A 14,034-nucleotide genomic window follows, 5' to 3' on the forward strand; every position below is an offset into this window, starting at 1 on the left:
GCTGCGTGCAGAGCCCCGAGCAGAGCGGGGCCGGGCTGCACGTGGGGGTCTCCGAGGGCCGAAGCTCCAGCTCACCCCTCCCCATGCTTTGGTGCACTCAGCCCCATGTAAGAGAGAGCACTAATTTGAGACTGGAGACTTAAAGATGCTGTTGAACTAATTTCTTTGGTTTAATCAAAACAAAACAAAACAAAACAAAAAAACAAAAACACACACACAAAAAAAACCAAAAACATATCCAGGCGGTTGAGCTGGCTGTGTTTGGGGCCTTCATTTTGTGCCAGTGCTGGGCTCTGCTGGGGTTGGAGTTTCATTTTCCAGCAGGCTGGGATGCCCCGTCCTGTCCCATCACCTGAGGGGTGGGGGTATCAAAGGGACCCCAGAGGGGGCCATGCACACAGCACCCCCGTGGGGCCGCTCTCTGCAGCCTGGCGGGTCGGGGTCCCTGCCGCCTCTCCAGGTGGCCCCAAGTGTGGCTGGGTGAAAGACCCATACGGGGACGGTGGGAGGTTGTTGCATCCTCTTCGGCCACCCCAGGGGAGGAGGGCACCCTGCCACTCCACTGTCCCATCTTCTCTGGGAGAAAGCAGCACGCAGGTTGCCTGGCTGCTCATTTCCATGCTGCTCCCTACCCTGATGGGTCTGGGGGGCGTCTGGCCATGGGTTCTAGGACCAGGACGCAGGTTAAACGTCCCTTAGGTGCTTCAGCTCCTTCTGCAGCTTCTCTGTGAGTTTCTTGAAGGACGGCCGCTTGCCCGGTTCCATCTCCCAGCAGCTCTTCATCAGCGCGTAGATGGCAGGCGGGCAGCCCTCGGGGGGGTCCATGCGGTACCCCTCCTCCAGCAGCTCTGTCACCTCCTTCAGGCTCTAGGGATGAAGGAGGGAGCTGGGACCCCAGTGGCCAGGGGGAGCTGGGATGTCCCCTTCCCATCCATCCCCTGGGGACACGACCCAGAGTGTCCCCTGGCACTCACCAGCTTGGGGTAGGGTGCTCGGCCGAAGGAGAACACTTCCCACAGGAGGATCCCGTAGCTCCACACGTCCGACTTGGAGGAGAATTTCTGCCATGGCACGAGGGGGGGAGGCTGCAGCTGGGTGGGGGCTGTGCTGGGCTCCCCAGGGCTGTGCCTTCACCTCCTGCTGCACCCGGGGCTGTCCTCCCCTCATCAGGCTGTGACCTCCCGGCCTGGCCCTCCTTCACCACCAGGACTCCAGCTCCAACCCGGCTGTCCCAGCCCGTCACATCCCATAGCAGATGCCCTAAATCCTCCCCACGCCCCAGGATCAGGACAAAAGCCAAATTTTGGGAGACATGGGGCTGGTGGCACCAGGAGCTGCTGTGGGGCAGGGATGAGTCGGTGGGAGACGGTGGGTGGGTATGGGAAGGGGGACCCAATGGGATGAGCTGCTTTAGGACACCCCACCCCCAGACCCTTTCCCTTCCCTCCATCACTCACATTGTGCTTCAGGGCCTCGGGAGCCGTCCACTTCACGGGCAGCACCGTGTTGTCCGTGCCCTTGGGATTGACCCGGGCTAAGCCGAAATCGCTCACTTTGGCCACGTGCTCCTCGGAGATGAGGATGTTGCGGGCAGCCAGGTCCCTGTGCACCAGCTTCTTGGACTCCAGGTAGTCCATGCCTTGGGCCACGTCCCTGTGGTGGCGAGGCAGGGTCACCGCGTGCCTCCCAGCGGGATGCAGAGCGCTGGTCCCAGTGGTGGGGAGGGCAGGGGGCACTTACAGAGAGAACTGGAGGAGCTGCTGGGGAGTGACTTGTGCGCGGCCCCGTGTGCGCAAGAAGTTCACCAGGTTGCCCTGACGGAGGAGGAGAAGCATCTAAGAGCTGCCCGGTATCCACCCAGTGCAGCCCCAGACCAGGGATTTTGTCCAAAAAACTGAGCAGCGATGAGTCCCGCTGGCTGAGGACACGCTCTCACCTTGCTCATGAACTCCATGACGATGTAGAGGCCGTTGTGTAGGATGACGCCGAGCAAACGCACCAGGTTTTTGTGCCGGACCTTCCTGAAAGGAGGCGACCGTGGTCAAGGGGGTGCTTGTTTGTGCCTGGGTTGTGGGGCAGGGCCTGGCCATACCCCCGCAGTGTCCCCTCAGTGTCCCCCCAGGCACTCACGTCATGGCAGCAGTTTCAGCGAGGAAGGCCTGGGCGGTCACATCACACTTGATGTTCTTCACAGCCACCTTCTGCCCCATGTACTCGCCCTCCAGGACATCTGGGAGGGGGCATGGGGCATGTGTCATGGGGCTGAGCCCTTGGCCGCACATCCCGCTCCCCACATCCCAGGCTGAGACCCCAAAAGCCCCAGGACAGTGCCCAGGAAGGACACTGGGGGATGTCCTTCAGGGATCTCTGTCTCCATCTCCTCACCTACCTCCGAACTCGCCTTGCCCGATGCGGTCTCCCAGCGTGAGGTGCTGCAGGTTCAGCAACCAGCCGGCTGAGAACAGGCGCAAGGACAGGTCAACAAGGCCACCAGTGGGGCCGTGCCACCTCCTTCCCCAAAGCCCAGACCTGATCTTCTCCCACCATCCCCTACCTTTGGCCAGCTCCTCCTCGGCTGACTTCATCCCCGTCTTTGGTTTGGGCTTCACCAGCTTGGTGCAGATAGCTCCCTGCTCCTTCGTGTAGTGCTGCAGAGGGAGGGACAGACGGGGCTGGGGCAGGTGGTGGGTGCAGAGCCAGGAAATGGCTTTGGGGTGCTCCATGGGCCCCTGCCTCCAAAGCTACCACCTCCATCTGGCCCTGAGGTGCCCACAGCCCCTCCTGCTCGGGCTGCATGAAATCCTGCTTTTCCCCCAGCACTGCAGTTCCCAGCCTGCATCTCAGCCCTGGTCTTCATGGGGAGACACCATGACCAGGAGAGGATTTGGGATGCTACCGGCGAGCCGGGCAGCAGATGATGGGGCTGAACCCTGCGGGAGCTATGGCCTGGCCCTGGGGGGAGCAACACGTCCGAGTTGGGTTTGCAGAGGTGAAGCGGAAACAGCAGCACGGCCGTAGTGGTTACAGAGCGGGGCTGGGGCAGCTGGGCGGGGAAAGGGCTGGTCTGAAAGCAGAAGTTGTGTCTAAATGAGGAAAATATATGGCAGTACAAAACCCCAGAAATGAGGCATGGAACAGTTATGAGACAGGGCAGAGGCAGATCTTGAGGAAGAGCCTGCTGAAAGCATGAGCTGGTGATAAACTCAGTGACAGCAGGAAGCCTGGGAGTCCCACAGGGCGAGCGGGTGAAGGGAGAGCTCAGGGGAGAGAACTGCAGCAAAACGCCTCTGAGCCTCAGCACTGCTCAGGCCTCAGCCAGAGCGCGGGGGCAGAGGCTGTCAGGAGCTTTGTTTTCCAAAATGCCCCAAGCTCCACTGCTGCACGAAGCACCAGAGGAGCAGGGACAGGGGACACACCACCCTGGGCAGGGCACGTTGTGGGCACAGCTGGTTTGTGGCCCCCAGGGCATCCCAGATCCGTCCATTGCACCCCAAACTGAGCGGGGAACTGGAAGAACTTCCCAGGGTGGAGAGCTGCACCGAACAAAACCCAGCAAAGAACACAGGCAGCAGCAGTGAGCTCCCAAGTACCACGGGACGAGGTGACCACGCTGTCACATGGATGGCAGCGCTGGCACGAGGTGGGTCAGGGATCACCCCACAGGTTCTCCATCACCACGTGCTGGGCTGGCTGGACCGGCCCTGGAGCCCCCCAGTGCAGCTCACTGACTGGGGGGGGCTCTCACCTCGATCATGTCGATGAGATTGTAGAAGCGCTGCTGGCTGTCGATGCTCAGCATGTTCTCCTCGTGCACCACGCGGTAGTGCATCACCTCCTTGCCAAAGCTCACGCACAGCACGTAGTCGCCGGGGTGCCGGATGGACTCGCGCACCAGGAAGAGCCCGTCCTCAGCAGGCTGCAGCTCCTGCACCGCCTCCACCCCTGAGATCTTCCCGTGGAACCAGCTGGGGACAGGGGATGTGGGGACAGAGACCATGGGAACAGGGGACGTGGGGACACCAGCAGCAAGACAGGAAGAGCAGAGACCCCACCAAGGCTGTGCCAAGCCCATTGCACAACCCCCCTCCCCATCAGGCCCACCCGTGCTGGGTGTGCACACCTCTGTGAAGCCAGCTGTTGCCCCAGCAAATCCCCCCACGGCCAGGGCTGGGGGCTGCTCTGCCCCCACGCACATCAGAGCCCTCTCTGCCGCCCCCGGGCCCCTCGCTGTACTCACGGCATGAGGCTGAGCTTGTGGTCGGCGCGGATGGCGCCGCGCTCCCGCAGCACGCTGCCCGCCAGCAGCCCCTCCTGCCCGCTCTCGTTGTGCCTGGCACGGTACCAGCCCTTGCCCTGGGGAGGAGAGGGTCTCAGGGCATGGGGGGGGGGCAGGGGGCACCCTGGGGAAGGTGGTGCCGGCTCCGGCAGCTCAGCCGATGGCCCTGGGGTCCCCTCCCCTCCGTCGCATGGCCACGGCTGGCCCCCACGTGCCCCTCGGGTTCACCTCCACGGCCTCGATGATGGTGACCACATCCCCCTTGCGGAAGGCCAGCTCGCCGGCCTTGGGCTTGTTATGGTCGTGCTTGGTGACGCACTGCGTCCCTGGGGGCCAGTGTTTCTGCAGGGGAGGAAGCGGCATCAGCAAGGGCAGCGAGGGCAGGGGCAGCGAGGCCTCGAGGCCTGTCCCCCTCCACCTCCCATGGACATCGGGGCCAGCCCTGGGGACCCCCTGCTCCCTGGCCAGAATGACTGCACCGGGGACGCAGGGCCTTGGTGCCCCAAGGTCCCCACAGTCAGGAGCTGTCCCCTGCAGCTGGCAGCCCCACTCACCCCAGACATGCTCGGCCGTCAGTGCATCAGGGACTCCCCGTCCTCTGCCGCTGTCACCTGTGGAGAGGAAACCAAGCAGGGCTGTGGAGGGATAGGGCCGAGCCCATAGCCTGCACTGTACCAGGCCACCGCCGCAGTCCCCACCTCCACCAAGGGCCTTTATGGCCCAGGGCAGCCCTGCACCATGGGAGTGGGCTGCAAAACCACAGCGTGTGCTCTGGGGACTCTCCTGCCCCAAACCCAGGTGGGAACAGGAGGCAGGTGTCCTGCTCCCTGCCCCTTCTCCCTGCCTCGCGACGCAGAGAGGTGCTTCACCGCCCACCGGCGCTGTGAGGCCACCAGAGCGACAGCAGGAAGATGCGGTTTTACCAGAAACTGGCAATTTCACCTCCTGTTTCTGCAGCTCCTACTCATCGGGGCCACGAGATCCGGGGCTGGGAGAGGCACAGGGGCCCCACAGACATGGGATGTGGCGGCACTGATGCAGGGGCTGCCTGCCTGAGGGGTGAGGCTGATGGACAAGGCTGGGATGAGGTGGGACTGTCACATCTGCTGGCCCCGGGGTGATCACACAAGGTCCCCATGGTCCCCTGCCACCAAGCTGTCCCCCTGGGAGCCCCTAGTGCCTGTGGGCACACTGGGCAGAGACCCTCGGTCGTGTCCAGTCCCCAGGGAAAGCCCCAGGCAGTGAAAGCAGAGCCTGGAGGCAGCACGGATGGCTGAAGGGGACAGAGCAGTGCCACAGGACAGCCCATGGCACTGGTTTGTGACACTGAGCCTGCATCCTGGGTGGCATGACCCAAGCTGCCATGTGTCCCCAGACCATAGCATCATCCCTCAACCCATCAGGGTCCTCATAATAAAGCGTAGTAAAGCGCCCTTCCTCCAGATCCATCATGCTGGTAGAAATTTCTCTCCATCGCTGCATGGCAGATGTTTTCATTCCTTTTCTAAGAGAAGGTGGGATTCCTCAGCACACAAATGACTCACATGCTTCAGGCTCTACCAAGAATGCCACCTGATAAGACCACATCCCACGTAGGCAAAGCTGCTTCATGCCCACCTTGCTCCTTCCTACCCAAGAACCAGAAAGCACGAAGCTGTCCCAGCAGCGCCGCGCTTCTCTGCTTCCAAGACCTCAGAGGAGCCAGAGAGGTGTTGGCTTCCCGAAAAGAGAAATATCTGAGGAGGGGGAAGAGATTTTTGTGGTGCTCACCTGACATGAGAGCACGGGCAAGGGGGGTCTGGGACCAGCAGCACCTGCACCTCCTGAGCAAACCCAGAGCTGGCCCTGTGGGAACCTCCAGCCAGGGCAGGACGATGCCTCCTCAGCTCTGCCTGGCTGGGGGAGGCGTGGGGCTCGCTCAGCGCCTTGCAGCAGCGATGTCACCCTCCGCTCTATTCCTCTTTTGGAGGGTGAGTCATGGTCACTCCTCTGCACCACCAGTGGCAATCCCCAGCCTGATGCTGTGACAACAAGGATCTGAGGACTCGCTGTGCCCGTCCCCATCCCGAACAACAAAAGAAGGGGACAGCTGCAGCTGTGGCAAGCCTAATATTAGCAGGCAGCAGTTTTATCTGCCCCAGAAGCCATCTTTAGCTAGCACAGACCTCCCCTTGTCCTGCCCATCCATGCCACACATTATTATCCTGCTGGACTAAAGCCTTTGAGCAGAGGTGCAAAGAAGGTGGCTGCTCCCTGGCGGGCTTAGCCAAAGCCCGAGGTGCTGGGATGTAGCTGAGCTCAAGTGTAACACGTCCAGGGTGGGTGAGGACCTCCTGGGCACGGAGCTGAAGGACGGGCTCCACTCCATACCCCTTGCCACAATGCAACCGGCACAGGGACGTGCCAGCAGGGATGACAGCGGCTCTGACAGTTGTCCCTCATTTTCTGCTGCTCCAGGACAGCCCCACCTGGTGCAGCCCTGCCCATGGCTGCAGATGGTGCTTGAAGGGTGGGGTGCTCTGCTCGGGGCTCCCGAGGGCTCCACTTCTCCTCTCCCCCACTGGCACTGGGCAGCCTGTGAGGCTCGGGGTGCCCAACCCATCCCAGCCAGCACCTCCACCCAGCAACCTGGGGCACGCCGGTGAGTCACGATCCTCTGGTGCCACTCACACGCCTCATACTGGAGCAACTGTTTGTTCGTGGAGATGTCCGGCCCGTCAAGTTCCCACCACCGGAATGAGCATTCCCACAAGCAGGGTGCATGGGCAGAAAGCCTAGGAGAATACGTTTGCCCCCCTCTATTTTTTTTTTCTTGTTGTTCTACGCTTTTTTTAACCAGTTAACCTAAGCATTTGCAACAAAGATGAGAAACACAAAAGCCCAGTGGGGTTCCTGACCCCAAAACAGATTTCAAGCTTGTTTCCAGTGCTCAGAGTTACTCTAGCTGGAGGAAGAGCTGCCACAATGCAACAGCACAGAGGTGGAACGGGCGACATACACGCTGGCAGATTGCACCTCTGCACTGCAATGTGAGCCGGACATATTGCACACACCCCTCTGAAACACGGGCTGGAGAGGTTCCATTTTACCAACACCCGGCTGCACTAAGGGTCACCAAGACAAGTGGTAGATGTAGACCACCTGTTGAAAAACAGGCGACACATGGCCATTTTCCCCACCGACTGCAGTCCTTGTAACACGACATCCATCCCTCCCCACCGGCAGAGCAGACACGGCGATGCATCACCTGCTCTCAGCAACTCCAGCAGTCCCTTGCACTTACCTCCCAGCCACGTCCATGCAGGGCCTTGGTGGCAGCGATGCCTTGGAGCTGCTCGCAGCTAAGTCTGGACTCAAATTCCCAAATTCCTGGAGAATAAACTCCCTTTCACATGGAGCAGCAAAGCTTTATTTTCAAGGGCATAGTCCCAGAAAGAGACACTGCGTTATTTCCTGATTTCTCTTCTGGTTAGGGCTGCAGAAGTAACATCCTGGAGGTCCTAGTGCCTGCCTCCTGCACAGTCAAACATTAATCAGAGCTGACTCATTATTTGACAATGCTTAAAACAACTTTTATCCTTTGATGGCACAAATCCACACCCTTGTTAGAAATGATCATCAGAACTTATACCCTGCAGCACTGCGTAGCTCTCACAGAAAATTAATGTTCCACTATGCAAATGAGAGACCTGCTGCTACTGCTGGAAGCTGCCACCAGTGCATCCACCCGAGCTGCAGGTGCTTGTGCTGCCAGCAGCTCTCCGGGGAGACTCAGGAGTGGACGTGGTGGGACCAGGGACCCTGGAGCCTAATTCTGTCTCAGTACCAATTTCCGTCAGATTTAGGGGAGGCTGCTCCAGGAGAATGACTGTGCCTTGTTGCTCTACTAGGGATAAAAGTGCACAGACACGTGGCAGGCTGGGAGGGGCAGTTGTACAACCCAGAAGGAGCTTTAAATGAACACCACTGTCAAAGGGCAGTGGCTTATCTATATCCTCCAGCATCCACAACTAGGGGAGAGGAAGCAATTGCCTCTGTAGCTAATCAGAGAGACCAGTTTCATACTTATGTTAAACATTTCTAATTTTCAGGGCCAAATGGTGAGAAAGAAGAAAATGCAGTTTCAGGCAAGCACATTCCATTCAAGTTTTTATTTAATTTTTATTTATTTTTTTAATAAAAATTATGCTTACGCCTTTAAATATACTGGCAGTTCAAGGAAAAAGGCAGTGTAGAAGTAAGAAAACTATTTGTTTAAAGAATGACCCCAAGGAATTTAATTTCTTTGGGTACAACTCCCAGTACAGCTGAGAAGTCCTTCCAAACAGGCCAACAGTTTAAGCTCCTGGTTACATTTTTCCATCAACAAACTGCTTCCTCAAACCACTGGGACAGATGTGTTCATAGGACTCTTAGGGTGTGTTTCCCAAGAAACACTCCTTGCACTCCCAAGGAGTGTTTCCCAGGAAGCACTCCTTGCATTATTCTCTGGAGTTGTATGGATGGATCCTTAGATGCCAGGTCTGTTCAAGCTAGAGAGTAAACGTGTGCATCCTCACCATCCCTGTGTCACACTGAGGGGTCTCAGTGTCAGATATCCTGGGGTCTAAGCACTACTCTTGGCAACAAACAGAGATGTTTTGTACTTCTGTTTTTTGTCACATCCAGTCATTGTTACAGATGTGACCACAGACCAAGAACTCAGCATCACACAGAGGGAACAACGTGATCAGACGTAATAAATGGGCCCTCCCTGTCCTGCTGTGTGGGCCACAAAAACTCCCACTGCTTCTGCTGGAGCTGGACTCATCTCCCATTTTCTTTCTCAGGTATCTACCAGCCAAGAAGTGCCTCAGTCTTTAATACTAATCCTCAAAACCACCTTTCTCCCTTCTCTGATGCAGCAGTTCAGTAATCTGTGCTGCACAGCCCTGTTTAGTCCCATACAGCTGAATCCCTGGTGTTCCCAGGTACCCCTAACACAGCCAACAGCAAGCCAAAGCAGAAAGATTGTGTTAAAACTTCCAGAGCTGCTGAGTTACCTTGCAACAGTGTGGGAAAAAGTTCTTCTCACATGCTGGGCTGAGGCTTTAACCACTTCTCAGTCTTCCTCTTGGTATCCTTTCTGTGGGTGAGTCCCACACGCGATGTCCTGCACAACAAGCTGCTGAGCGGTGTCGTTCCTGGCAGGACTGAAGGAGCAGCAATACAAAGGGCAAACGTTATCCGAGGAAGCAGAGGAAGGACATGCAGCCAGATTTGTTAGGAACAGCAACGCATTTTATGCAGAAAAAGCAACTGCTTTCCCAGCACAGATTTGGACATTAGCAGACTGCAGCCTGTGGGCTCTTCTTTGCCTGTCCATCTATCCTCAGTTCGTGCTGAAAATACAGTTGAATTCACCAGAAATGTGACGTAGCCTGAGAAATCTGCCCTGCACTTGAAGCCTTTAAGAATGAAGTTGGAAAATGGCAGCACATGTGACAAAAACAGATAACTCTTCCCAACCTGACCTCTGTGACAATTCAGGGGGATTCATTTTACCTCTCCTCGCAGTGTCTAAAGCCAAACATCCCAGTACCCTTTGTCTCCTTCCACAGCCAAAGGAAAATGGGCACCTCCAGAGTGTAATTCAGCTGACCTGGTTTCCCGTGCGGACCTTGAGTAAGCCAAGTGTGTCGGGCTTACATGGCAGGGGGCTGGTGAGGGGGGCTGCAGGGTGGCCTCTGTGAGCAGAGCCCAGCACCTGCCCAAGGTCAGCTCAGAGCCAGCTCCTGCCAGCTCCAAAAGGGACCTGGTGCTGGACAGAGTCAAGCCACGAGCAATGCTGGTTGTGCCTCTGGGAGAGCACATTGCAGAAAGGGGAAAAATGCTTAACAGCAGCTGGGAGAGAGGTGTGAGAAATGAGAGCGGAATTCGCAGCCACCGAGGCCAGTGGAGGGGAGCAGGAGGTGCTCCAGGCAGGCAGCAGCAGCTCCCCAGCAGCCTGTGGAGAGGCCCCTGGTGGAGCCGGCTGTCCCCCTGCACCTATGGGTCCCTCATGGAGCAGATCTCCACGCTGCAGCCCCCCCATGGGTGGAGGAGCCCCCGGTGGAGCAGGTGGATGTGGCCTGGAGGAGGCTGCGGCCTGTGGAGAGCCCCCGCAGGAGCAGGCCCCGGGCCGGAGCTGCAGCCTGTGAAGAGGAGCCCACGCAGGAGCAGGGGTCTAGGGGGAGCTGCTGGCCGTGGGGGACCTGTGCTGGAGCAGTTTGCTCCTGATGGATGGCCCCCGTGGGACGGAGCCGTGTGGGAGCAGTTCTTGAAGAGCTGCTGCCTGTGGGCAGCCCCCGCAGGCTCCATTAGGGAAGGAGGCATCCCGTGGGAGGGACCCCATGTGGAGCAGGGGCAGGGAATGACCATGAAGGAGAGGCAGAGATGAAACATTATGGACTGACCACAGCCCCCGTTCCCCTGTGCCACTTGGGGGGAGGATGTAGAAGTGTGTGGACGGGGGAAGTTGTCTTTAGTTTGCTTTTAATTCTTACTGCTCTAGCCAGTTAGCAACAGGCAATAAGTTACAATGATCTCCCTGATGCTGAGTCTGTTTTGCCCCTGACAGTAATAGTTGAGTCCTTACCTCAAACCATGTTTTTTTTTCCATCACATTTTCTCCCTATTTTTTTGAGGAGAAGGAGTGAGAGTGCAGCATGATGGTGCTGAGCTGCCCCTCAGTGTTAAACCACCACACCAAGACATTGAGGAAGGCTGCTTGTTCATAAGGGCAGCATAGAATGCTGTCAGGGTCTTTGAGATTCAACCTCCAGCATTTAGAGACAACACCACTGAGATCAAATGCCTCTTTTCGTAGCTAAGATTTCTGTTCAGCACAATGGTGCTGTTGGGTCAGCTGTACGGAGGATCATTTGGAAGGCTATTTCACCCTGGCTGTCAGCAGGAGCTTTGCATCATTCCTCACCCTGCTCCAAGCAGCTGCAGAGAACGTGGGATCCAGGTGCTGCAATGCACCCGAACTCCCCTCACTGCATCACCAGGAGCCAGAATGACGCTTCCACGAGGGATGCCCCTTCTTGCCCAGCAGCCCCAAGGAACAGCATGGACGGCAGAGATGTGGCCACTAAACCGTTACAGGGCAAAGTCTTTTGCACAAATCTGTGTCCCAGTGAGAAAGCAGATTCAACGTGCTCAAGGGACAAGTGTAAGTTATGTTGCTACAGCTGCCACCTCCGTCCGTTAACCCAAACCACGCTGTGGTGGCAGCTGTTACACACAGCAGGCTTCAGTCCACACTTATTGTGATTGTTGTGGGACACAACAAACAACACTTACAAAGATCACCCACAGCTGAGTTCTTGGTCTTTGCAGGAATCCATGCCACACTGGATCAGGACTGTCACGTCTATTAAACCTTGGCAATTTGGTATCATAGTGTGGCTTTCAACTCTGGCAGCACTTGTAGCAGTGTCTGATTGATGGTTTTACTTTCTAATTTCTAATGAGTGAAGGTTTTTTGGAGTGGAAGCTTTTGGGATGGGCTGGACTGTGTGGAACTTCAGGTTGGTGATGGCAAAGTTGAGAGGCTCTGGGTAAGGATTAAGGGATGAACAAATAAAGGGGATGTCGTTGTGGGAGTCTATTACAGACCACTCGGCCAGGATGACAACGCTGATGAATTATTCTTTGCAGAACTAAGAGATGCCTCAAGATCAACTCCCCTTGTCCTTATGGGGGACTTCAACTTGCCAGACGTCAACTGGGATCACCACCAGCAAGTCCATGAGGTTCATAAAACACCTAGATGATAACTTCTTGGTGCAGGTGCTAAGGAAGCCAACTAGGAAAGGTGCCCTCCTAGATCTGTTGCTGAAGAACAGAGAGGATCATGTGTGGGATGTGGCAATTGGCAGCCATAGTGACCACAAAATGATTGAGTTTAAAATTTTTGGTGACAGAAGTAAAACTGCCACCAAAACTTCATCCCTGGATATGGGGAAAGCAGATTTCAGGCTGCTCAGGGAACTAGTTAGCAAGGTCCCCCGAGAAACTGCTTTTGAAGGCACTGGACATACAAGTCCATGGGTCCAGATGCGATTCATCCCAGCGCGCTTAAAGAGCTGGCTGACATCACTGCGGGACCTCTCTCAATTGTTTTACAATGATCTTGGGAATCTGGAGAGGTCCCAGTAGACTGGAAGCTGGCAAATGTTGTGCCAATTTTCAAGAAAGGCAATAAAGAAGACTCTGGCAATTACAGGCCTGTCAGTCTCATATCAGTGCCTGGTAAAATTACGGAGATTATCCCTGAAGTTATTGAAACGCACCTGGGGGACAATGCAGTCATTGGTCCCAGCCAATGTGGGTGCATGAGGGGTAGGTCCTGTTTAACACATTTGATTTTCTTTGATAAGATCACCCATCTAGTTGATCAAGGGAAACCAGCTGATGTGAGCTTTTTAGGTTTCAGTAAAGCTTTTGACACAGTTTAAATAGTCACATGATCTAAAATTTTGTGTAGACCTGTGTGGTGCCAGGGGTTGGAGTTGATGGTCCTTATGGGTCCCTTCCAGCTCAGGATATTCTATGAACCGTTTCATCCTCTCTTGATTAGACTTATATCTGACTAAGGTCAGATTGCTCTAGATAAAAGGCTAAAAATCACTCACATTTCAACACCTGAAACTCCTTCCGATTACCAGAAGTAGACAAGATACCCGTACAGCAAAAGGAAGATAAGAACTTCAGCGTGAGGTCACAGCAACACTAACCGCACGGCAGGATGGCAACAGCTGCAGCACAGCCAGGTAGCTGCGAGCAGTTTTCATTTCAGAACACGCTGCGCTGTACTAGTGACATACAACAACGCCTCTAGTTCAAACATCTGTGGAAGTACTGAAAACGCATCCCTCTTCAAACATATGTTTTAAAATTGCTTATAACTGTTACCCAGGATATTTAAATGGTGCCTGCTTTACACCCAAAACAAAGATACCTAAGAAACAGGTTTATTTGACAATAAACAATCCAGATTTTTTTCCAAGAAGTCTTAAAAAGCAGAGGTCCAAAATACTCTAAAAAATCTGAAAGAGTGTGAAAATCAATTTGAAAGCAGAGTTTAAGTGATGAATGTGCGACACTTCAGACCAGGCTAGAAACTGCCTCCAGTTTGAGGCTTGAAATCTACAGTAATAAAGTAAATGCACAAAGAACCCACAACAGCCTTGTACTTCCTTTTGTATGCCACACCGCATACTGGGTCTGGCTGGGATGTTAACGTTCCCTGCAGCAGCCCACACAGGGCTGTGCTCTGCACCTGTAGCTAGCACAGCAGTGGTCTCACCCCAGTGTTGGGTCTGCTGCTGAGCAGTGCTGGCACAGCGTTAGGACTCTCTCCAACCCTCCCGGAGTCAGCAGGCTGGGGGTTGGCAAAAGGTGAGAAAGGAACATCCCCAGGGCAGCTGACCTAACCCAACCAAAGGGATATTCCACACCATATGATGTCACACTCAGCAGTAAAAGGTGGAAAAAGGAAGAAGAGGGGAGGGTGGGCTCTCGTGAAAACGTCAGTCCTCCCAAACACCGGCTACGTGCATTGAGGCCCTGCTTCAAGGACGTGGTCAAGCATTGCTCATTTGTGGAAAGTAGAGAATAATTTATTTCCTCTGCACTTCCACACAGCCTTTATTTGTTGTGTGGTGTTTGTTGTTTTTTTTTTTTTTTTTTTTTTTCTTTCTTTTTTTTTATCCTTCCCTTTAGTTAAATTG

At 55.4% G+C, this 14,034-nt stretch overlaps 1 protein-coding gene across 5 annotated transcripts; it reads right to left on the minus strand.

The window, feature by feature from the left end:
- Window positions 1–264: 264 nt before the first annotated feature.
- On the minus strand, window positions 265–9,468 carry MATK (megakaryocyte-associated tyrosine kinase). 5 transcript variants are annotated; one of them, XM_068661536.1, is made up of 14 exons: window positions 9,319–9,468; window positions 7,560–7,790; window positions 4,831–4,887; window positions 4,505–4,618; window positions 4,238–4,353; window positions 3,746–3,965; window positions 2,555–2,648; window positions 2,390–2,455; window positions 2,131–2,230; window positions 1,937–2,021; window positions 1,741–1,814; window positions 1,458–1,653; window positions 975–1,061; window positions 265–867 (listed from the first exon to the last, which is right to left on the minus strand). In XM_068661536.1, exons 3-14 carry the CDS (start codon window positions 4,837–4,839, stop codon window positions 685–687), a joined length of 1,344 nt encoding a protein of 447 aa, XP_068517637.1. In that variant the 5' UTR covers window positions 4,840–4,887; window positions 7,560–7,790; window positions 9,319–9,468; the 3' UTR covers window positions 265–684. The 5 variants fall into 5 exon arrangements, with proteins under 5 accessions (XP_068517637.1, XP_068517639.1, XP_068517638.1 ...); XM_068661538.1 differs by having other exon boundaries at window positions 4,831–4,911; window positions 9,319–9,463; XM_068661537.1 differs by lacking the exon at window positions 9,319–9,468 and having other exon boundaries at window positions 7,560–8,147.
- Window positions 9,469–14,034: the final 4,566 nt, after the last annotated feature.

The sequence above is a fragment of the Anas acuta genome, chromosome 26 (assembly GCF_963932015.1).
Source record: "Anas acuta chromosome 26, bAnaAcu1.1, whole genome shotgun sequence".
In the NCBI taxonomy this organism is placed as follows: Eukaryota; Metazoa; Chordata; class Aves; order Anseriformes; family Anatidae; genus Anas; species Anas acuta.

Bases quoted from the DNA above. Each gene is read 5' to 3' on its own strand.
- MATK (XM_068661536.1), bottom strand. The intron at 2,649-3,745 runs GTGAGAGCCCCC...CTCCCTCTGCAG, and splicing joins ATCTCATCGACATGATCGAG to CACTACACGAAGGAGCAGGG. The intron at 2,022-2,130 runs GTGAGTGCCTGG...GCCTCCTTTCAG, and splicing joins GCTGAAACTGCTGCCATGAC to GAAGGTCCGGCACAAAAACC.